Source organism: Solenopsis invicta, chromosome 4 (genome assembly GCF_016802725.1).
Source record: "Solenopsis invicta isolate M01_SB chromosome 4, UNIL_Sinv_3.0, whole genome shotgun sequence".
NCBI lineage: Eukaryota > Metazoa > Arthropoda > Insecta > Hymenoptera > Formicidae > Solenopsis > Solenopsis invicta.
In genome coordinates this window covers 19527800-19553383 of record NC_052667.1, presented here as the reverse complement: position 1 = coordinate 19553383, position 25584 = coordinate 19527800, and the positions used below count along the sequence as shown (strand labels likewise).

Genomic DNA, 25584 nt, shown 5'->3' with positions numbered 1-25584 from the left:
AAAGCAAAAACAAATTGCACCGAATTGATACAACGCAAGCCATTATTATTAACGATGAGATCAAGTTCAAAGTTTTGCATCTTCGATAGGAACCGAGGAACGTTCACAAAACTGCATGAATTAAAAAAGATCTGAAATGAAAGCGTGAGAAACCAATACGCGGGGCTACGGGGCGCACGTTTCGGTGTACGACAGTCGTGGCTCTGTCTTTTTCGTACATCGAGGAACCACCGACCGATGGGTCGATGCAGCGCCGGCGCTGCGGAGTGCGCAACCACGAAGACGAGCGAGCACCCCACCATTTTCACCGTCCCAACGATCACGTCAACGTGAAGGTGCGCGACGGGGAGGAGGACACTTCACCTCTTTCTCCTCTCCTCTTCTCTTCCGTCTTCCCTTGTCCTCTCCTATTCCCTGGTTTCGATGCACCTCGTCGTCGTGATCCGCAGAACGCTACGCGCTGCGCACGAGACCACTGTGGTTCACCAGTCGCGCGTTCACCAATCAGACAGCTGACCCAGTCAAAGTGCTTGAACGTTCTCGCTCGGCAGACGGGTTTATAACAATCAAACACGAGTCCATCAGGTGAGTGATTTCGGTAGGATTCAGAAGTGAATACTAATTGTTCTCGATTCCTGTGGTAACTTGGACAATCGTTTAATCCTGAAATCCGATAAATCTAGAGGCAACTGTGAGAGGTATATAGAATTACTTTAGCAGTCGTGTTGTGAGGAATCATTTCCTTGTAATCCTTTATCAAATTAAAGACCTGTCATTCATTGATGTATTTCTTTCATTATGAGTTATCGTAACGTTACCGCAATACTGAAAACGTTTGTTACCAAGCCAGGTCACATTTGCCTCAATATTCGCATTCTATAGTTAACGGATCGATTCAACATTTTGACATTTAACGACTGTCATATTTATTCTTCCGCTGAAGCCATCGTAGTACAGCGAAGTACGATTTTTATTATCGGCGATTATAATGCACTTTCTTCTAAAAAGTTGAATTTTATGAAGTTTACCTTTAGATGCTTTTGCTTCGATCATTTCCTTCTTTTTAACAATATTAATTGAATTTATGAATGGCAAAGCAACGTGTCCCTGAGATGTAATTGCAGTCGCGACATTCTCTGAATATGTAGAAAAAGTTTTGATTTCCAATATTTTTCAAGCTTTCAAGTTGCTCAGGTCGTTACGATTGTCGCGGCGAGTTTATCGGCTGTCGCATTAAATTAATCAATAATTCACGCGGGGAGACTAGTTTGCTGTCAGCGAATTTAATGTGACAGCGCGACGTCGTAATCGCGCGCCAACCAAGATGGACGATTCGAAGCGCGATTGGACTCTTCGAGGAGCGTACTAGGAAACCTTTTTCTTCCTCGCGAAGATTTTATCTGAATAAATTCTATTCTCAAAATTGGTACTCGAGACAATGATAGTGCACTAAATGTTTACTAATTATTAATTCACTAAAACGTTGGGATAACCCAAGAAGCGAAAGAAAATCTGTTTCATGCTTCTTTTCGCGCCTCTTTTTTTTAAAGCGTAATCGGAAACCATTATAATTGTTCTATTTCTAAATGATGTATATCTAATCTAAGAGATCTTGCACAAATTTATCTGAACGCAATTTGATCGCCGTCGTGCATGCAAAACGATTTCTGTTTCTAAAATGCAGCAACTCGCAACAAGATGTCTAATCTTCCATCCTATATGTGTGTCCAACAATATCTTCATGTGTATACGTAGACACATGTACCGTTTACCGATTTATATCCTGTATTTTTGCCAATAACATGTATTTTCTGTATTTTTTGTCAAATGGCACCTTCGTTATTCGTCTGTACCAAATAAAGACTATTCGGTGAAGTAGCGCGTTGATATCTAAGGACGGTCTCGAGCAACGACCAAGATTTAGGACACAGCGTTTTCTTGACACGCGTGCACACGCACACAAACATGTAGTTTATTACTTACAGTGATACATATTCGCAGTTCAGTACCGTAATAGAGGGAGAGAAAAAGAGGGGTTCACCCCCTCCAGGCGATCCGCCGTCAATAAGGGCGTCAATTTAGCAGTACAACACTTTGTAAGCACGAATTTCGAATCGAAAATTTGTTTGTAATGGAAGATAAAAAGCCATAAATTATGCTTGGGTAAAAGACAAATGAGAAACAATTAAAGTGATGGAACTTTTATGACTAACTCTTTTTTTTTTGGAGTTTTCCTACACTAGGAATATGTTTTCTGTTGGTAACGCGGAAAATTTTGTCTGTTGTAGCGAGTATATAAACACATTTTGAATTGAGAAAGATTTCTGACAATTAGTTTATTGGTAGTTGCTATCAATTTTATAATAAAGAAGACGTAAGGGGCAAAGCCAGTTTACTACGCCACTGCACATGTTAGCATCACGAGGACAGTTTGTACTTAATGGTTACCACTTGAACTAGATTTTATGCAAAATGAAAGTCATCCTGATGATTCGATAGAAAAAAAATTTACGACAAAGCTTGTACAGCTTCTCAAAGAGGAATACTCTACAAGATGAAAATAATAACAATAATAATAATAATAATAATGTGAAATAAATCATTCTAAAATGTGAAACTTAGGAAATCTCGATCGCTTTCTCTCTCTATACAGATCTTATTTATATATAAAAGAACAGAGAATATAGAAAGCGTATTTCTGGAGATTCAATTTGAACTATCTAACTGCAATTGCAGCTGCAGCTTGTAGTTGTAAACTGCACAGAGTTAAGTTCTGGCGAAACGCGTACAGTTTTCTGTTGCTGCTATTAGTGATGTGTGACATCACGATCGCGTAACGCAGATGATGACTACCGGTTATATAGAGAAAGACAAGATAAACATATAAAATCTTCACAGAAAATGCATGGCTCATAGATTCAGAAAGGCTAAACGAGTTGTACAGCTGTGTCCACAAACATCAAGTCAGAATTAACTGAAATTTAATTGATTTTCTAGAAACCAATGTAAAAAAAAAGTAGAGAATTGGTTGAACGAATCGAATAACCATTAGTAGATTCGATTGGACGCACTAGCGCGCGGTAATATTAGTATATTAAAGCCGTTACACACAGTTCTAATTTGAGTGGAAAAAGTGAAATACAAATATTTCAAATGCCTACATATTTTATCAAACGCACAAAGCACAATGTAATATTGAAAATTTCTCAGTTTAATCTGTACGTATTTTAGATAAAATACAGATTGATTTACGTTCCGCAACATACTTTGACCGAGGAACGTTCTAAGAATGTACGAACGTCCACCGGACATCATCTAGACGTTGTTAAGACATTCCTTGAAGGTTTGCACTGTATATAGGATACGACAGTTTTAATGTGCACCAGTGCGCACTAATGCGTTCGGCCGAATTCGCCGTACGATCGATTTTTGTAGGGATGGAGTAGCCGCAACATTATGCAGCAATTTTGCATTGTAAGTAAACAGTGAAGGAAACGGCAGCCTCCATCCGTCGTGAGCTCGAGAGTGACATGACTGTGTATATATGATGTCAGTCCGCATTATCGGGGCGAAAAGTAGGTCTAGGGAACCAGCTGACCGAAAGAGGCGCGTGCGCCATTCGAAACGCCCACCTAGCGATCGTGCTTCTGGAAACAGCGATTTCGCAAGAGTATAATAAACAGTCACTCTACATACATATAAAGCAACCCGTCGTCGCGTATTCACATGCACAATTTGGAAGATTTTATGGGATTTACTGCAAGACAGTTTTTTCGAAACCGAATTAAAATTGGACGAAATAACATTTATGTACATGGAAACGTACTTGGTGAGATTACATGCATTTTTCGAAATATAATACGGAAGACAGTCGCTAATATTAATAGATCTTTTAAACTAACACTTAATTCCTTATTTCTCGGAAACTAAACATTGCTTTGTCAATACTAATGGAAACATAACCTATTTATATAATTAAAAAAGTAAAGACCCATAGTTCATACATTCAGAACATTTTCTTTTTTTATAAAATCAGTTAAAAGTAAATTCTTCAAGTGCGAAAATTAAATATAAAAATGAGAGAGAGCTAATATACACATATATTGGTCTCTAGTCGTCTGCGACGGATCTTACCTAATAATAATTTCTGTGTTAATTTTTTACACTCTTCAGCTTACGTCAATTATTAAATTGACGAGCAATTTAATTTGTGATATTACGTATTCTGGCTTTATTTGAAAACTACGTTTTCAGACTGATGAATATGCGGTGCGCGGTTCACGTGAGCTGGAGATTGTAAAAATTCACGCACAATTATTATTAGACACCGAGGATCCGCTGCAGATCACTGCAGACCGTTCTCTCATCTTTTTGTTTGATATTTTCATCATTTTGATCTCACTTATCACTATGAAAATAATAGTACAAAATTATAAAATTTTGTGCAAATTACATAGTTTAAACAATAGTGAGTTTGGTAATATTAGATCATATTTTACATGTTTGTAACGTTCTAAAAGTATTTTAATTTATATTTCTTTTTTTTGTGTGTGGTTTTAAACACAAAATCAGGATGCAGCTTAAACTAGCACGTCTGTTGCTAAGATTATAAGGTAGTAAAAATTATATAAGCTAAACAGATTAGATCTATCTATTGAGTTCGTAACTTAATCTAATTTTTATATATTGTCGCGCTATATGTTGTATCTTGCGAAATAGCATAATTTGTATAAACAAAAATCATTTTGCATCGTGAATAGCTTTTAAAAATTCACATATGCACTAACTTGTATTTTGTACAGACGACTCATATTAAAGGAAGAGAAAAGGAAAATGTAGCATTACTGCGTTCTAATGTCGGTTTTGAAGCTTATTTTCTTAAATGCTCATTTCTGCTTATCTTTCGAAAAATTTAATTATTGCAAAATTTGAAATAAGATTATAAAACCGCCACATCATTTGATAAAAATTTTTATTTTTATTTTAGAAATACAATTCAAAAACGAAGTAGTTAACCGACGTTGGCAATCTTCCTTTATTATACATATATGCATTTCTGTTTTACGAATCAGGAATTAATCGTTTATTTTTGCTTCATTATGCGAGCATAACGACCATGACCGTATGAGCATTTAGCCTAAACATAGTCAAGGTTGATGCGATATTTATGCCAAAAGGTCCACGTGAATTTCTGTTGGTCGAAATTCATCGTGGAATTGCAATTGCGGAGATTTATTGTCGGAATAACCGACCGCTTGCACCAAAATTATATCACTAATGTGTAGGCAGGATGTTATACTTAGGCCTGTATGCAGCACGCGCTTATAAAGGTATTAGCGTATGTGTTTTAGTCATTTTATCTTTAGCGTTCATTAGACGTAAAACAAGGATAAAATGATAAAAAAACGCTAAAGCTTCAATAGCACGTTTTGAATATAGACCTTAACGTTTTACATGAATTGTTAGCAAAAAAAGAATGTAGAAAGATAAAGTTTTTACTCATATAACTCTATTCTTTTATAACATAAAGTTTTTTTATTATGCTAAAGAAATAAATCTAAAGAAAATAGTCAAATCTGCATTACATTGATTCTAAAAATCTTTTTATTTACAAATTGTCACGATCCATTGCAATCAAGCATGGATGATGGATAAAGGTCGATTTCTTCTTAAAAAGTTTAATGGAAGTTATTACATACATAATCTTATATATATATATGTATATATCTTTTTTTTATGGTGCTGGATAAAATAAGTAGCATTTTTATCCCACTAAACTCGTGGAAAAATGACCGAAAGCCATAAAATGATTGAAATAAATCACTTTTAATAATAATTTGGACGATTTTATTTCAGTTATTTAATTACTATAGTATAATGCAAAAATAAAATTTTTTAATTTTATAGATATTAACTCGAATTTTATGCATGGTATATATCAATGCAAAATTACTAGTAGCTATTATGCTGATTATATAAAGCCGAATAAGGAGTTCAAATTTGAAGTTAATCGAGAGAGTTTTTAAATAAAAAAAAAAATTTATATCAATTTAGATCTTATTATGTAAGCAAGTTACGTTTATTTAAGATTATTAAATTCTTTCAAGAAGATTTCATACTCTTGCTTATATGTGAGAATATGATTGTTGATTCGATAATAACATTTTTCTGTGAACGAATGAATTTATAAAATGCATTACTATAGAGTGTAAAGTATAATATGAAAAATAGTACAATATAGAGCTCCAGACGAAGATTTACGTTGAAAAACCTAATGCGCCTCTAATGAAGTGACACATACATGATAGTGTCAAAAAGTTAATCGTTTTAACACCATTTTTAACAACCATCTATGCACATCTGATGACTTAAGATTTTTTGAACATAAAGTTATTTTTATATTATATATAATTTTTATATTACATTGATTTTATTTTGTCAGATTTAGTATTTCTGAAGCGTTTTATTCTCAAGAGTTTCCTTTAAAATGTTTCGTTTTAATAATAATAATAATAAACTATTAATAATTAAATAACTGAATTAAAATCAAATTAATATTAAAAGTGATTTATTTTGATTCTTTTAAATTTAGTCTTGTGTAGTTTAGGTAGATACAAAAATGAATAACATTTAGCAATCCCAAAAACATAAGAGAATATACATACATATATAATTTATTCATTTAGCGGAAATCAATATTGTACCTATTGTCTTTCAACTAATACATGAAGATGCTCGTTTTCTTTCATTACAACAAAAATTACTCACTCTGTCCGTGGGCGGGACAAGTTAGTACATACTTTGTTATGGTTTGTTACTTTGTCGTATATTATATGCAATTATAAGTTTTTTTAAGTTATTTTGAGTTTTTAAGTTAAGTTAAAAATGAAAAAATTGATTGCATTGAAGATTTAAATATTTGAGCACTACATTTTTTAATACTTTTAGAATTATATTGTTATTTACTACGTTTTATTTATATTTATCGGCTATGCATTATATTGGTCGTTTAACCTCGATAGAAAATCACTATAGCTAATGTAACCATATATGTTTCAATCCAAAGGGGGACAACTTTACATTAGGGAAAGACGAAGATATAAACATAAAAATATCAATTTATTTTTGAAGAATAATATAATTATTCATATTTAATAATTTGAACTTACCTGCTTCATATTGTGTGTGTGTGTGTGTGTGTGTGTGTGTGTGTGTGTGTGTGTGTGTGTGTGTGCGTGGTGCGTGCGTGTGTGCGTGCGTGCGTGCGTGCGTGCGTGCGTGCGTGCGTGCGTGCGTGCGTGCGTGCGTGCGTGCGTGCGTGCGTGCGTGCGTGCGTGCGTGCGTGCGTGCGTGCGTGCGTGCGTGCGTGCGTGCGTGCGTGCGTGCGTGCGTGCGTGCGTGCGTGCGTGCGTGCGTGCGTGCGTGCGTGCGTGCGTGCGTGCGTGCGTGCGTGCGTGCGTGCGTGCGTGCGTGCGTGCGTGCGTGCGTGCGTGCGTGCGTGCGTGCGTGCGTGTGTATATATAAAATAAGAAAAATGAAAACTTGAGAAAAATTTTTAAGTTTTTAACTTAAATCAATAATTAATTTTTGTTATCAATATCGTTTTTAAGCTACGAACTCAAAGATGAGTTTTTTTACTGTTTGCACTGTTCATAAATAATGCAATATCACATTCTACACAGTACACACTTTATCTAAAAGACGTCCTTAGACCATATATCCTTTGATCGTCTCATAGATGCAATGTCCTTAAAAAGTCTATGTTTTGTGAGATGCGTTATGTATCTTTGCTTCTCTTAAGCCCGTGTCACACTACGTATTGCGGATCTGATTAGAATTGCGGATCGCGAATTAAGCAAATAGAAAGTCATCTATTCTACGATTCGCAATCCGGATCTGAAGCTGCCTGGCTTTGATTGGCTGCATTCTAATTCGCGATTCGCAATCCCAATCCGATCCGCATCCGCAATACGTAGTGGGACACAGGCTTTAGTCATGTATTTGGAGAAGCGAAACTGACACGAAACCACAGCACTCGCCATTTAAAATGTATTAAATTTGTCATTATATTAGCACAGATCTAGGTTTACTATGATTTGACAAAATTTATGAAGTATTTTTTAGCGGAATTTTTTCGCTAACATTGGAATTTATTTAACGAGACAGCGAAACAATCATTTTGAAATTTTGAAAGCCGGACCGTTCTGTCGAAAATATCTTGTCACACTAACTATAGTAGCTATTCAAATGCAGAGGTAGATATGCGGAAAGCCATCATAATGGCCGTTAATAATGAAAAGTAAAGTACAGTACGTACAAACTTACGATGGCTTCAGTGTTAGTACCTATTTCTTGCCTTCTTGTCTTCATTTCTAAACAAAGTGGAAAGTAATCTTTCTTTCGCCGTACTCACCTTTCCTCTCGCATAACCGTAGATATGAAGTATTCGCCGCAGCAGCAGCAGCAACAGCAAAAGCAGCGAAAGTCGGAGAGCAGCGACGCCGCATCCATGGACGCTACCCTCAGCCGAACGTCGCCATCCGGCACACAAGAGCAGCGCAAAGCTTCGTCGACATCGTCGTCGACGCGGGCGCCCGTTTGCCGTTCGCCGTCCACCGGCATGTTCGCCTGGATGCGCGTGTTCCGACTTGCATCAATGTTGCATCAGGTCGGCTGCTAAGGCTCATCCTAGCGAATATGGACCGTGATGAACGAGAAAGAGATGGGAAGAGAATCAGAAAGAAAAAAGAAACAGCCACTAGAATCGTATATACTTTAACAATTTCAGATTAAATAATTAATATCGTACAACACAGCGGAGACGCGCGTAGCACACGGACGCGAAGCGGCGACTCTATTTCGTCTTCCTTCGCGTCGCGACAAATATATATATATATATTTATATGTATGTGTATATATATGCATGTATATATATATGCATATATATTTATGCACGGCCGAGTCATTAATATAGGGACACGGCCAATGTCGTAGCTCGATCAAATAGTGCATTACGCGAAGACGAATCGCCATGTTGCGATTTGCCGTGTACAGATGTCGTTGAGATGTCGTAATTTGGGTCGCGCCCGCGTTACATCGTCTGTCCTGATGTAAAAAGATACGGAGATGCATCCCTTCTCTGTCGTATTTCTCTACGGCTGCGTTCAGAAAGGACGCTGTGAGCGCTATTCCCCGTCATTCTATCTTCATCGGTCGTTAGACGTGAAATAAGAATAAAATGAAGCAATAGCGCTAATAGCACGCTCCGCGAACGCAGCCTATATGGATGATTTATTTAGTAGATATTTCTCGTACTTCTCCGTAAAGCGGATTTGTTCCTATCCGCGCTTCAATTTAATTAACTAACGCTGGTTATTACTCTATTCTCGAATCTCTCATTTCGTATGAGACTCTCGATTTGCCTTACACATGCGATACAAACATGCATATAATTAGTCGTTATACCAATTCGTTCGTTTCTCTTCTGCGAAGAGTTAGGCGCGGCTCTGATTGCGCATACGAAGTAAAAACAATACGCACGCGTGCGCGTTCCGCAAATAATGTGTTATCTCTCGCAAGTATATAAATCGAACCATAAACGAGAGCTATGAAGAATTACATGGCAATTTGAGATTCGAAGATATGAATAGATCGCGGAGAAGACAGTTTCGCGGACGACCTGTAGTACGCTTCGACAGGTTGGACGTGACAAATGACGACGTTATTCGCGGAACTCAGCCGTGATTTAGATCAATTCGTCGATCGATCTTTAAGTAGCACGAGCCTTGACGAAATCGGAAACGATTCGTCGCTTAGAGGGAAAGGCTCCATTCCGGACGAACGCGCGTCATGGTTCGCGCACGTCGAATACACGTCTGCCAATAACAGCGATATGATTTGTAGTCGGATTACAAATATTACAGAACGTGAACTGACGAGTATGGTTTTGATCCGCAATCTTTCGCGATACCTTCTTGAGTTCTTTTCCCTCCTCTCCTCTCTCCTTTTCTCGTCCCCTATTGCTCGACCGATGACGTCGGCATATCCCGCTGCGCACCGTGGATTCTATTTTTATATATTACATGTACAAATGACGAGAGAGCGACGTATTGTTTCTTTTCCTCTCTCTTTCCTCTGCCCCCTTTATTCCCCTACTGCGAAACGTCGTGTTTCTTATCACAAGCAGAAAAAAAAATAATGAGACCCGATTGATAAAATGCGCCCCCGAGAAAAACTATGAGGAAGTCACGCGATTTCCTCTAAAGTTATCCATGATTACGTCCAAATCCACTCTTTACACTTTACACGTTGATTGTCTCGTCACGTTCAGCGCCGAGCTCTATCGATGTTATCTCGTTGATCGTTACATGGATATATGCATATATTTTATGATTGCGCAGATTCACAAATAAATTAAATATTTGCTTTAACTTGTCTCGGTGCTTATTGTTTCTTCCCCTTCAAAGTATTTTGACTCATTTTAATTGTCGAATATACGAGTGAGTATCGAATCAACATAAATATCTCTAATAAGTACTAAGATATGATATATTTGAATTATAGTGGCCATTCTGCATTAAGTTTAATTTCTTTCCTCATTATAAATATTAGAGGAAAAAAAGGTAATATGGCACCCATTTTATTGAATAACTTTGTTTATAATTAATATTTTTTATTGAAACTTGAACGATTACATTCGTCAGAGTATTGTTTGATAGATTCTAGGCTCAAAGTAATGAGATATTTATTATTTAGGACGTGATTTATAAAAATCTAATGCACTGCATAATCGGTGGCAGAAAAAAAGTGGTTGTAATATGGCTATCCATAAAAATAATTTTTAAAAATTACTTTAGTTTAAAAGAAACACAGCGCCTTATTACAAAATTATATATTTCTAATTTTCCATTGTTTAGAATTTTTCTGATTTAGAATTTTCCTGTGTTCAGAAGCTTTAGAAATACCATTAAAAATTTCATTAAAAATATTATTTTATCCCTGTTTAACATTAAACAACAAGCATAAAATAATGTCTCTAATGTTTCTAAACACTGCTCTTTAGAATAACAATCGATTTATCGAAGAAATATTTAGATATAAAAATTTCGTTTAAAAAACCATATTAATAAAATTCCATGTTATTGTTTTAACTTTGTATAACTTGAAATGTATACGGCCGAATAAAAAGTTAAATAACAAAACAAAACACTTAAGTGTATGTATCTTCGTGTGGTAATACACTCAAGTTTAAAAATAATGAGGAAGTATATGTAATTAAAGATTAAAAGTATACCTTGAAAAAGTTTAGAAATGCTCAAAAGTAAAAATGCTTTATAAGAATTTTCAGTCATTATGTATTGGCATATTAGCATCACTAAAAAATGGCGGGCTACTAAATGAATAACTCCATAAGCATTTGTTAGAATACGGCACCTAATAACAGAAATAATAGGTAGCCACATTGTCGACAGTAGCCATAATACCTTCTTCTCCTCTATCGTATATTCGAATTAACCGCTTTGCATAAATACTCTAAGGCTGCAATCGCTTTGATGAAGCTTGTAAGCATCATCTGTCCTTATTAAATATTTGATAAACAATGAGAATAAAATAATGCTTATAGCGCATATTATACCATCAAAGCGAACGCACCGTATATGTGTCGTCTTAGACGTTATGATCGCGCGGAGTTTACTTGATAAAATTGTCGCATATTCACGTTTATCGATACGATGTATACGTAATGAAAGATTTTTCGTTAAATATACATCGAGAAAAAGATTTTCATAATTTAGTAAATATTAATTAAAATTAAATTTATTTAATTTAAATAAGTAATATTTAAAATATAAAGTTTCTTCTCTTAATTATAGTAAACCGAGATATAAAAATTAAATTGTGACTTCTTATTGAAAAATTTATTTGAATCAAATTCTGATTTAATACACAACAGTATAATACTTGTTGAAATCTAGCAAATAAATTTTTGAAACAGTAAATTCGAATTTTTTAATTGTAAAAGTAATATTTCGTATATTTTTGTAATTATAGTAACTATAATACAAAAATGTTTTTTTTTTGCAAACGTAATCAATGGAAGATCGACAGCCAATAACGAGTAAAATAATAAAAATTTAATTCAAGATATTTATTTATTTATAAACGGTATTGGTCTAGCAATATCAAATTTTGAATATTAAATGTTTCGACTACCATGAAGTCTTCTTCAGTGGTAATTATAAAATTTTAAAATGTGTTACAATAAGTAATAAATCGAATGAGCATTTTGATAATATACCAATATATCATTTTGGCACCCAATAGGTCCAGAAGTGTAATCGCTCAATGAATAGCTAAATAGCACTGATTGGATCCAGAAGAACTAATTATCTTGAATTGGGATGCGAGTTTTTTTGATCACGTGATTGACCACTAGCTACGCATAGTACTTGAACAGTGGAAAAAGTCTAGCCACTGGCTGCTGTGAATGGCTGTAATGTGATCAAATAAGACGCTTCCCTTGGATTGCTCATAGCTGCTCAGTGAGCGTTTTTGGATGCACCAAATCTGCGAACTGGCTATACGCAGTTTGCTATCACAGAAAACAAGAGTCTTAAATGCGTACGGACATGTTCGTCCTTTACTGGAAATATTTTTAAAATCGATTGCATCACACAATTGGCAATTATTTGAATTCCTAATTTGATTTTTGATATGCAAGTGCCAATTTTGTGTTTTTGCGTTAATCAATTGACTTTTAAGGGATGGTCGAGTCCGGTTCAGGATGCTTAAGGGCGGGTGCCAAATTAGCTAAACTAAGAAGAAAACAATTATAGTCTAAAACAAATTTAATATTTTATTAGTTAATCAAGTTTATATAAAACAATAAAGAAATAGTTTATGTGAGACTGTATTTTTCATAGATTAATTTTTAACTTAAAAAAAAATTAAGATACATTAAAAGTTTGTGTTTAAAAAATAGTTTGAGTTTGCGGTTCTTAAGATTCCTGAGACAAAGTTTATGAGAGTCTAGTTTGTTTAGTTGGGGGAGAAGTTGCAGTTCCAGAAGAATCTAGCTGAAGATCTGCAGTTGTATCTGCCAGGAATGCTTGATGCACTAGGTTTATAGTTGTCTGTGGGGTAACTCTGAATGGTTCAAAATGTTCAAATATCTCTTCTGTTATCTTCACATGCATTTCTTTTTGTTTTTGTAGTATAGCAACCAAATTGGCTTTGAAGTTTGCATCATAGTCATAATAGTTTACTAACTTGCTAATCGCAATGTGTGGAGATTTGGCAAGAGTTGAATTTTTATATAATGTATTTATAAATATCCCTAAACGACCTAGGAATTCCTCATTATCAGTATCAGCATATTTTCTTTCAACACCTGTTAGATATGATGCATTGATGTGATAGAATGCTGGTTTCATCATCACTTTTGCCTTCAACTCTGGTAGTGATTTAAAATCTTCAACTCCTGGGCAGAAAGGTGCATAAACACTACATATAAGCCGTTTTGCTGCTTCATAAGCTACTGCTAAGCGGTGTGTACCTGCAGGCATAGATGAAAACCATAATTTTACATTAGCAGACATTTTAAAAACTGCACCGTTACTTGATGTGACTTCAGTAGTTGGTCTGATATGTAAGATTCCTGCCAAAGTCAATACATATAATGTACTGCAGAACTGTCCTAAACTATACACAGCAGAAATCATTTGATCTGTTGCTTTCTCGTTATAACCTAAAATTGTTTTCTTAACACAATGTGCCATCAGGTCCTGTCCCTCAATGTGATGGCCCCTTAACCAAAAATTGGCCTTTGTTGCTATAACTAAGTTAATGCCCTTGTTTATATCCTCAGGATTTATTATCTTCATCACTTCATTAGCAGTTAGTTGGTCATATGCTTCATGATGATATGTTTTTATCCAGTCACCATCAGGCTTTGCAGTTGTCTCAACTCTTCGTATCAAACCAAAATCCAAGATTCCTGCTACTCCATTAACAAAGATTCTCTTGGCATCTAGATCTTGGAATTGCTTGTATGCCCACAATATGGCATTTTGCTTGACAAGAGCATGTGGTGCAATTTTTCCTGCAGGATGATATATGGGCAATTTTTTTGCATCTGTCAATGAAGATTTTTTGTAAATACCAAGCTCTACTTTTCTCTCAAGACGTGGCAAATTAATCACGCTCTGTGTAAGCATTTTACCAGCCTTATTGAATCAAACCTGTAATTATAATATATGCGGTTTAATATATAGTATAAATCTTGGTAATTATTCAGTTTAAATGCGCTTCATCTCTGATTTTAAGTTTTTGACTATGGTTCACTTGACGCCACAAATGCTTCGAAGCATTCTTTGATTGGTCAATTTGTAAAATTCTTTGTTCTGATTGGTTAATCAAACGCTTCGAAGCTTTTGTAGCATCAAATGGACCTCAACTAGTGAGAAATTGAACCTTAATCGACGCGTTTTTGCATAAAACAAATCCGGCAGAAAAAAAAAAAAATTAGACAGTATATGGACCTCACCTGCAATTTCGATCAAAACAGGCTCATTCGACATGTTTTTGCTTAAATCGAAAAAATTTAGCAAAAATAACAATCGCTCTGTCCCGTGAAGCGAGATATTCGTTCAAACAAGATATAGGGTGTCGGGGGTGTCGGGCATGGAAGTGAAACTAATATCATGGTGGAAGTATTACATGGTGTGTGCAAAATCCGCAAACCACGCCCCTTTTTCGCTTCGGATACTGCTCAGACCCCAGGTGTACCAACTTCGAAAAATTATATGTTTGATAATATCAGGTTACTACAACTGTTATGATTGCATCTTTGTCGCACTCTGCTATATGTTCGTTGTGTCCTTTTCTCGGAAAGAATTGCAGTTTGTATCGTTTGCAACCTATACTAGTCAAACTTCCACAAAAATTAATCAAAGTTTGTAAAATATCAATTTTACATTTACTCGCGACATTTTGTGCGGATCGAGTAAAACGATCGCGGCTTTTCAAGCGGAACGATTTTAAGAATTTTATACATTACTCGCGGCATTTTATGCGGATTGAGTAAAAAAATCGCGACTTTTCAAGCGGAGCGGAAGGAAATCTAGGAAAAGCACTATATATAGTGCAGTTCGCGGCCTTATGGCGGATCGAACTAATTTGGGAGATAATTAACTGAGAATTCTTTAAAATTAAATTTTTGTATTTGTTTTTTCTTTTTATATATTGAAAGAGACCTTTAAAGAGTCATTTCATTGAATTTTATGTAATTTTATTTGAAGCCTTTCCAGTTTAATTTATGTTAATGAACAAACTTCTTCAATTATTGTAAAATATTAAAAAATATTACTTACATGCAAATCACACTCTTCCTTCTGTTCGAGGCTCTCGTACGATATTCACGTATGCGATAAAAAAAGACCGAGAGAATACAACATGATATGCGTGCAACGAAGACAACTACATTCAGTTGTAACAACTTTGTGGAGTTAAATAAGATTGGTACACCTGGGGTCTGAACGGTCAGAAAACAAGCGAGAGGGCAAAGAATTAGAGAGAGATGCTTGCAAACTGCACACACCATGTTACTTCCACCATGACTAATATCGTAGTTTCCTGCAATACTGAAAAAGTGGGGACCATTTGAAAGTGGGAGTTAAAATGACCAATCAGAAAATACCTCGATGTAAGTTGATAAGAGTGAGCATCTGCTCATCCGATTTTCGTATGGTAGCATCAGGGCAAAGAAATAAGAAAATCAGGGGCCGTATTCTTGAAAAATAACGTATACGAAAATACTATAGTATACGTTACGGAAGGGTTCAGATAGCGCAAATCCCGATAGCCCACCAACCAATCATCTTGACTTATCTAACCCAACCTACGGAAAATCTCTAGGCATCTGCCATTGTGAGTGGTTTGTGTGCTATCGGGATGTGCGCGGGTGACACTCTGGCTGTGTTCCGATATAACTACCAGTACTGGCAGTGGTGAAAAATCCGTTCCGTTATTGGTACGCAGCGCACTGCGACAGCATCTAGTAACATCAATGACGTCATGAATGGTAGCCATATTGCCACTGTGACTACTGCAGCTTCCAAGGTGAGGTAGCTACAGTGCAATATGGCTACTGCAATGCTGTTCCGAAATACGATGCTATAGCAGTGCTGGCAGTAATGCAGTAATATTGGAACAGTTGTGACAGTGTACTGTCATGACGTCACATTTACTGCACTGCCAGTAAAAACGGAACACAGCCATTATAGAGTTTCCTAGTATTTTCGTATACGTTATTTTTCAAGAATACGACTGCAGGGCTGCGTTCAGATTCCCCACCCGAGTGCACCCAGGCACCTAAAGAGCGTTCAGATTCCTTTAGAGTGTCCCTACCGGACATTAGGTGGGTCGTTCACTTTATCACTCTGTCTATCCCGAGAGAGTGGAAAAACCACATGGGTCCTTGAGCCGGGTGAAACGGGTGGGTGACGTAAAGGTGCGTTCCAAAATGTATCGCTATAAAAATTTCTATATATTTGTGATAAAGCTCGTATATTTAAAACAAATTTAAAATAAAAAAATAAATTTAATTTAAAATATTATAGTAAATAAAAATAAAAATGTATAAATATAATAAAGAAAAACGTTAATAACCAAGTAAAGTTTAAACGTTTTGTTTATTATTCTGTTTATGTAATTACAAATTAATAAATATTAAGCCTACCGCAGACGATACGTTTTTTCTTACGAGATTGCTTACGTGCTCCTATACTGGCAGTCTTACGTGCTCCCGTACTGGAAATGGGTAGCTTACGGGCTACGCTACTAGCTCGCGTACTGGATTTTCGTAATAGATCATGTCCTATTTTTCTTACGTGATTCTGTACTGGTTTATTGTGAAAGCCAATCAGGACGCAGTCTTATAGGTTATATTGGGTTATACCAGGTTATACTGTCGAAGTGTTGTCAAAGTTCAAACGTGAATTCACTTCGCAAACATAACATCGTGCAGAAATGAAAAGACTTCAAAATAGTCCAAAGAAAGTATTTTATGTTTAATAGAGGCCTACTAATAAGAACCATGTTTATATGCGATAAACACACCAAATTACCATAATAAACACAGTAAAAGTGAGGCATTAAAGAATGTATTGACTGTCGACTCCATAAACGTCGGCGATATTTATTTCGTTGTCGCAATTTTTCAATAATTAAAAATAATGCAATTTTACGACAATGTACAACTGTTGCAATAATTTCATCCATCTCATCTATCTCATCCATATTTAAGCGTGCCACTTCTATGAAACAAATTTCAGTTGCTTAGCCCGTACGAAAACTCGCACCGTGTGAAGCCACGGCCAGTAGCACTGCCGGTACCATTGCCCGTACGGTAGCAAGTAAGAAAATCCAGTTAGAAATCCAGTAAGGAAAAACGTATCGTCTGCGGCAGGCTTTAATCTTTTATTCTATTAATGTAAGGTTTCTTGGTCTACAGTCTCACAAAACCGTTATATAAATATATATATTTGAGATGAGTATGTTAAAGATTTTTAGTATTATTAAATATTTTTAGTATTATTAAATATTTTCTGATACTAATAAAAACTGTTTGTTTTCTGTTCCTGAATTAGTGTGCACTTAAAGTGAAATAGATATATATTTGAAAGTTAGTGAAAACAAGAAGGAACGTTCCAGTGCAGTCTAGTGCAGGAATAGAAAACAAGCCTATACATATAATAGATGATATGCGCAATATATATCTTCATCTAATTTGTTAAAATAAAAATTTATTTTCATTGTTTAAATTGATTCGTCCTATTCTACTAACATTTAATTTTCATCTACTTTAGTTATATTGATAAAAATATTCATAGTAAAATATTTATGTATTATCTTTATCGTTTATCTTAATTTATTATGTAATTTATTCTGAATCTGAGATATTTATGTTACTATTTCTCAGCGTTATTTGCTAAACACACCCATTGTTTGAGAGTGCGTTCAGATTCCATAAACCACTAGGGAGCTTTTCATTAGCTCCGCCCATTTACCCAGTCACCCAGAGATCACTCACCGGGTGGAGAATCTGAACGCAGCCCAGGAAGGAGCATTTGGCAAGAATCCCATGGTTACGCTTGAAACGGAAGAAGCTTCTAGTAACTTCAGTAAATATGGGGATTTTTCGTTTCTAGATTATTGATTGCCTTTGCAATAATCATTCATAACCTTATTTCTATAGTCTATACTTATATTATAAAGTTTATTAACAATAAATCAACTGTTAGTATTGTTTTATTGCAACGTATTTCAATATATTTTACACAAATTATATATTTTTTGGTTTTTTATTTCACAATATGGAATAATTACTATTTAGAAATTATCTCAGAAGTAAAAAAGCCTTAAATATTATGTATTGCAAAAGTATATATGTATGAATTAATTATCTAAGAAAATGCAATATTAAACTTTACATGTCAAATATAACTATATATAAATTTTGTTTAGACGTCACGATCATAGAGATTCAAATAATGGCGTTTAACGAATTGGCAGCCATCTTAGGAAGCTACTTCCGTTTCACGGGTTTCTAGAAAGTCTCCTTCCTGATTTTCTCTTTTTTGCATCAGGGAGTTAATCACGTAACTTTTTCTCTAGAATGGAAAGGTGAAAAGCAAAATTTCTAACCATTAACTTCAATGGTTAAGGCAATGCTGGAGATACCGACTGAATACTATTATTTTTAATTTAAATTTTTTATTGAAATCACAGAATGATAAATCCTTCTCTACAATTAAAGTATTGACAAAAACATAATACGTTGGCTACAATTTGACACGAAAAACGGAAAAAAGTTGCAAAACTATGTGCTTTTGTAATAGTCTCGTGACAATATATATTGCGTATAAAAGTTCTAGACTTTGTACCTACAAAATAACCATCTAGCGTACTGTGAATTACACGTAAGATTGTTAGTGTGCTTTCAAAACGATCCTAGAAGCTTTAGTATAAAAGATATTTCCAATAAAAAATATCGTGTTTATGTGTGCGTGCAAAATCGATGTGAGAATCGGTGAAGAGTGATAGCGTTTTTCATTGGGAAAACTAGTGCGCACTGAAAGTGCACTTGCTACATGTAATTGGGCATTTCCGTTGGCACCGTCATCGCGCAAACCGAAACGTCCAATTGCCAGCGGCGAGTGCACACTCAGTGCGCACTAGTTTTCCCAATGAAAAACGCTATGAGACTGAGTGAGACAGAGCACTAGTTTAGTTCTTCGATGTTGCATTAGAGGCGCTAAAGTCAAAAAAACAAGAAAAGATGAGTGTGTTTGACAAAGAGCGCTAGCCTATTCCCCTTACTCTTTGCCTCACGCGCGACCCACAACTCGTAGAAGAAAAATCTGAAGTATCGATGTCGAATGAGTTTCACCATCAGTCCAGCATCGCCTTAAAGCCTGCCGCAGACAATACATTTTTTCTTATTGGATTTCTAACTGGATTTTCTTACATGCTACCGTACGGGCAATGGTACTGGCGGGGTGCGCACGATTGGACACCGCACGATTGGACACCACCACTCACAGCGGCTGATTCCTAGAGTTTTTCCGTTGGTTTGGTTAGATAAGTCAAGATGATTGGTTGGTGTCCAATCGTGCTGTGTCCAAAAGAGTGTCACCCGGTACTGGCAGTGCTACCGGCCGTGGCTTCACACGGTGCGAGTTTCCGTACGGGCTGAGCAATTGAAATTTGTTTTATAGAAGCCAAGGTCCGTGGATTGGCGTTGGAGGGGAAGGAAGGTCGTTGCATCCACTTCAACGATGTGGAACGAAAATGGCGGCGGCCATACTTTTACTGCACACTCGCTCACTCACACAACTAATAGCTGTAGTACCTTACTATCTACGTACATACACTAACACTGACTCGCTGTCTCGAAAATGGCGGCTATGCAACGACCTTCCTTCCCCTCCAACGCCAATCCACGGACCTTGATAGAAGCGGCACGCTTAAATATGGATGAGATAGATGAGATGGATGAAATTATTGCAATAGTTGTACATTATCGCAAAAATTGCTATTGCATTATTTTTAATTATTGAACAATTGCTACAACGAAATAAATATCGCCGAAGTTTATGGAGTCGACAGTTAATACATTCTTTAATGCCTTATTTTTACTGTGTTTATTATGGTAATTTGGTGTGTTTATCGCATATAAACATAGTTCCTATTAGTAGGCCTCTATTAAACATAAAATACTTTCTTTAGACTATTTTCCCATACAGTACAGAGGACTGCAGAAATATTGTTGCAACATTGCTGCAACGTTGTAATATTGCTGCAACGTTGCAAGTTTTGTGCTGTATGGGTTTGAAGTCTTTTCATTTCTGCACGACGTCATGTTTGCGAAGTGAATTCACGTTTGAACTTTGACAACACTTCGACAGTATAACCTAGTATAACCCAGTATAACCTATACAAACTGCGTCTTGATTGGCTTTCACAATAAACCAGTACAGAGTCACGTAAGAAAAATAGGACATGATCTATTACGAAAATCCAGTACGCGAGTCAGTAGCGTAACCCGTAAGCTACCCATTTCCAGTACGGGAGCACGTAAGACTGCCAGTATAGGAGCACGGGGAGGGTCCCAGATGTGCACAGACCCAATTGGACACCACTGTTGGACAAGGTGGATGCGGTGAATGGATCTAACGCCTTCTTTGTATCTTGAACACTGTTTTATTATAATGTACCTTTCGGTTGGATATACATACAACGAAAGTGACGCTAGCGTGAACGCACGCAAGAGAGTAAGAAAAGAAGGGGGAGAGACATTCAGCGCCTTTCCTGGTTGCGCAGAACCGAAGCGCCGCCGTACGGGCATACTACCGATCATAGATCAGTCTGTCGATGTATAACTACCGCGAATTACAAAATGCGCCTGGTTAGTAAGATAAAGGAAATAAATGTGAGAGCTATTTTAACACTCCCCCCGCTTGCACATTTTATGGTATTAATAATTGAACAACAAACAAAAAAAAATCGGCTATGGTTTATGAGTTTAAAGCGTCCTGTCGGTCTATAATGCCGATTTTGTTTCGCAAGTATTTGAATCTATCTCGTGGTAGACCTTTCGTGAGAATATCCGCTAATTGGTCTTGACTGGAAATATATTCCACATTGATATCGAGATTTTTTTTGTTTGAGACCGTATAAGGCTTTGTTCAACTTGCATACTACATTGTGATCGTCTGTTTCTATACCTTCGGGTAGTCGCATATAAATTTCCTCGTTTAGAATTCCGTTAATGAAGGCTGTTTTAATGTCGAATTGACCGATTTCTAAATTTTCATGCGCGGCAACCGCCAGGAGCGTACGAATTGAGTCGTAGCGAACTACAGGGGAGAAAGTTTCGGTAAAGTCTATCCCGGCTTTTTGTGAAAAGCCTTTTGCACATAGGCGTGCCTTGAAACGAATGACATTTTCTGAGGGATTTTCTTTTATTTTGAATACCCATTTGCATCCGATTATATTATAATCTTTAGGCGGAGAAACTAAAGTCCACGTGTTATTCTTTTCGTGAGCTTCAAGCTCCTTTTTAATTGCTGATTTCCATTGAATCGCGTTTTCCCCTGTAGTTGCCTCGATAAACGTTGCTGGTTCGTCAAGTATTGCAATGCTCGCCTCATAACGTTCTGGCGGTTTAACTGACTGTCGGTTTCTTAAATTATAAGTGTTCGCGACGGGTTTAATTCGATCCGAGTTGTCAATTTCATTAATTGGCTCTGTTGAGTCATTCTGTATATTTTGAAGAGGTTCAAAAATATTTTCATCTTGAGATGTAATTTTTATAGATGCATTGTCAGATTTTATATTTGAATCGTTATCCGAATTTTCGTTAATTATTACATCCCTTGTTATAATAATTTTATTTGTTAATGGATCGAAAAGCCGACAGTTAGTAGATTCGCCTTCATAGCCTACTAGAATTAATTTCTTGGACTTGGGGTCCCATTTCTTTCTATGTTCCTTAGTTACATGCGCAAATGCGTCGCTACCGAATTTTCGTATGTGTGATAAGTTCGGTTTTTCTTTGTGCCATAACTCGAAAGGAGTGATCTCGCGCGTTTGTGAAGAGATGCAACGATTTAAAATGTAAACGGCTGTATTGACTGCCTCAGCCCAAAAACGCGTGGGCAAATTTTTGGCTTGTAGCATTGTCCGGGCACATTCTGTAATTGTCCTAATTTCCCTCTCTGAACGACCGTTTTGCTCGTGAGTGTACGGAGCGGATGTCTGAAGGGTGATTCCGTGACGGGCAAAATAATTGCGCATATTGTTGTTGCAAAATTCGGTACCATTATCGGCTCTGACGGTCTTTATTCGTGTTCCGAATTTATTGAATATTAATTCTTCGAATTCTTTGAATTTTTCGAAAGTTTCGCTTTTATACGTTAGAAAATAAATACGACGGAAACTTGACTTGTCGTCTTTGAAAAGTAAAAAATATCTAGAGCCTCCGATAGATGCTTCGGACATTGGACCGCATACGTCCGTATGGATAAATTCACCTATTCTCCTGTCACGGAATCTCTTTTCGGACTTGAATGGTAAACGATGTTGCTTACCGAATTGACAGCTTTCACAGAAGAACTTATCACTATTGGATAATGAAACGCCGTTAATTAAATTTTTCTTAATCATTTCGCGAAGTGATTGACAATTTATGTGGCCTAATCGTTCGTGCCAAGTTTTTAAACTATTACTTGAGACTGCATTTGCTTCATTGACGATGTCGACTTTAATTAATAATCGGAATAAATTATTATGTTGTTTGATTCCGCAAGCCATCACTGATTTATCGCGAATAATTTTTACATTGTTCGATTCAAATTTTAAAATATAACCTTTTGAAGTACAGATACCGGTTGAAAAAAGATTTTTGCGTAATGATGGTATGTATAGTACATCATCCATTTTGCCGTTAAGCCACTTGCCGTTGACATACATTTTAATATGAATCGTACCGCGTCCCATTACCTCGCATGTCGAGTTGTCTCCGAGACTTACAGATTCGCGGTAACTATTGTCTAATTCGCTGAACCATTCGCGGCGGAAACACATGTGCTTTGAAGCACCGCTATCTAATAACCATACCTCCTTTGAATCGTGTTTGAGCATGCGTGACGCGAAGTCGTCATTGGATATCGTGAACGCACCGAAATTGGCCGTGTTGTCATCCTTCTCCTTCGCTGAGTTGTCGCTATCTCTTTTGTTTCTGATGTCGTCGCGCTTCTTGTAGCATCGCTTCTCTGGATGACCTCGTTTGCGACAATACCGGCAGGAGATTTCTTCTTTCTCGTACCTCGAGTCTTTTGTTGTTTGCGTTTCCTTCCTTGATCTGCTGGCGTGTGCAGCGCCGCTTTTCTTGTGAATTTTGATCGTGGCTAAGGCAGTCGTCGCTTCCTCGAAATTTGATAAACGTTTCTCCTCTATGAGGAGACGTTCTATGAGATTGTCTTTGGTTTGATTAGGCTGACTGACGCTATCCCAGGCGGTTATCAACGGACTGAATTTTTGTGGGAGGGTGCCGAGAATTTTTGCCATAATCATGACTTCGGATAGTTCCTCACCGACGTCCTTTAATTGTCTAGCCATATTTTCTATTTTGGCAACGTGCTGTGCGACAGAGTCGGCCGATGCCATCTTGTATTCGTGGAATTTTGTCATTAGCGTTAACTTGTTCGTGGCACTTTTTTGCTCGTGGATGGAACTGAGTTTAGCCCACATTTCGGCGGCGTCCTCGCACGTGACTAAATATTCGAGCTGCGAATATTCTACCGCCGATGATAGAATGCACATGGCCTTGGCATTCTTTGTATTCCATGCTGCGTAATTGTCTGTCGCAGGCTCGGGTTTTGGGGTCGTTCCATCTGCGATGTCCATCAAGCCGCTTGCCGTGAGGACGATCTTCATTTGGAATTTCCATAATTGGAAATTTGTACCGTCGAATTTGGTTATGTTTTTCAGATCGATTGTACTGTCTGCCATTGTAATAAAGAGGATTCACACAAAGTGTCGTTTATAGAAAAGATCACTGGAAGGCTTCTGAGAGCGTAAAAAAAAATTCTTCGATCACGTGTGCAGTGTCGTGCGAAAGGACGATGGCGTTGCTGCGCCTCGGCTCTCGAATCGGTTAGATTTGCTGACTCTCTCGTTTATAGATACTGATATTCACCGATTGCGTCGCCTGGGCCCATAACCTGTTGGACAAGGTGGATGCGGTGAATGGATCTAACGCCTTCTTTGTATCTTGAACACTGTTTTATTATAATGTACCTTTCGGTTGGATATACATACAACGAAAGTGACGCTAGCGTGAACGCACGCAAGAGAGTAAGAAAAGAAGGGGGAGAGACATTCAGCGCCTTTCCTGGTTGCGCAGAACCGAAGCGCCGCCGTACGGGCATACTACCGATCATAGATCAGTCTGTCGATGTATAACTACCGCGAATTACAAAATGCGCCTGGTTAGTAAGATAAAGGAAATAAATGTGAGAGCTATTTTAACAACCACCAATTATAGCGGCTAATGCCTAGAGTATTTCCGTTGGTTGGGTTAGATTAGATTACGTAATTGGTGTTGTCCGGTTGGGTCCGTGCGCATCTGGGACCCTCCCGGAGCACGCTTTGACTATATAAATATGGACTGCTAGTTGGCTCTTTTAGGCTGTAAGAAACATCTACAGCGCCCCCATCTCCTAAGCGACGATTTCCAGTATAAAATAACATATGGTGTGGTGTGTGGCTTTTATACGCGACAGTAATAAACATTTGTGCAATATCCAAAAATTGACACCTATAAAATAGTAATTATTCCAGTCTTGAGGCTTTCGTGGCCATTGCTATTGTTAACCGAGAAGGTTTCCGGATAGATGCCACGTGCGTGTTGGGCACTTTGCCGACGTTTCGCAAACATTGCAGCTTGCATCATCAGGGCTGAGAGCTCCGATATTGAGCTCCCTTCGGTTGTGGTAGTCCTTATATATCCCCGTTGCGCCCGGTGGAGGTTGGGATGGGGAGTTTGACTGGGTCAGCCAATCGGAGCGTTTTGATTGACCAGCCGGTCAATTAAAAAACCCGGGAGAACGGTATGCCAAATAAGATTTACTTGAAGGCCTTTGTCGCCAGAAAATATCGGGAAGGTCTGGAAATCTTAAAACATCCTGACAACCTCAACCGCGACAAAGGCGATCTTTAATATGTGTGTCAAAGTTAGTAAATAATTTATCTAATCTTACATTTTTTAAACATCTAGAAATATTAGAAAATCATAAATATGTAATAATAAAATTAATTATATAATAAAATTCTTAGGGAACCGCTCGTGTTTTGAATAAACAAAAAGTATAATATTAGAAACGGTCAATTTTAACGAGCACAATTAAATAAGCAATTTTAGTTTACAATAATATAATTAGTTAAGTAGTACAATTAAATAGGGACGACGTTTCGGCTTTACTTAGCCTTTATCAGCCTATAAAGTATACAGGGTGATTC

General features: G+C 36.9%; 3 protein-coding genes across 5 annotated transcripts in view; 2 read left to right on the top strand and 1 right to left on the bottom strand.

Annotated features, from left to right (window-relative positions):
• The window catches only part of LOC105202616 (rap1 GTPase-activating protein 1), a 288123-nt gene that overhangs the window by 3525 nt on the left and 259014 nt on the right, over nt 1-25584 (top strand). The window lies entirely within an intron of this gene.
• LOC105199198 lies at nt 353-10430 on the top strand. 2 transcript variants are annotated; one of them, XM_011166172.3, is made up of 2 exons: nt 353-585; nt 8436-10430. In XM_011166172.3, exon 2 carries the CDS (start codon nt 8438-8440, stop codon nt 8678-8680), a length of 243 nt encoding a protein of 80 aa, XP_011164474.1. In that variant the 5' UTR covers nt 353-585; nt 8436-8437; the 3' UTR covers nt 8681-10430. The 2 variants fall into 2 exon arrangements, with proteins under 2 accessions (XP_011164474.1, XP_011164473.1); XM_011166171.3 differs by lacking the exon at nt 353-585 and adding an exon at nt 1080-3829.
• Nucleotides 12831-15046, bottom strand: LOC120357490. Of its 2 annotated transcripts, XM_039447982.1 has the most exons (3): nt 14546-15046; nt 13556-14240; nt 12831-13480 (listed from the first exon to the last, which is right to left on the bottom strand). In XM_039447982.1, exons 2-3 carry the CDS (start codon nt 14214-14216, stop codon nt 13020-13022), a joined length of 1122 nt encoding a protein of 373 aa, XP_039303916.1. In that variant the 5' UTR covers nt 14217-14240; nt 14546-15046; the 3' UTR covers nt 12831-13019. The 2 variants fall into 2 exon arrangements, with proteins under 2 accessions (XP_039303916.1, XP_039303915.1); XM_039447981.1 differs by having other exon boundaries at nt 12831-14240; nt 14546-15045.

Bases quoted from the DNA above. Each gene is read 5' to 3' on its own strand.
- LOC105199198 (XM_011166171.3), top strand. From the start codon at position 3,727: ATGCACAATTTGGAAGATTTTATGGGATTTACTGCAAGACAGTTTTTT. The intron at 3,830-8,435 runs GTGAGATTACAT...GCATAACCGTAG, and splicing joins TGTACATGGAAACGTACTTG to ATATGAAGTATTCGCCGCAG.
- LOC120357490 (XM_039447981.1), bottom strand. From the start codon at position 14,216: ATGCTTACACAGAGCGTGATTAATTTGCCACGTCTTGAGAGAAAAGTA.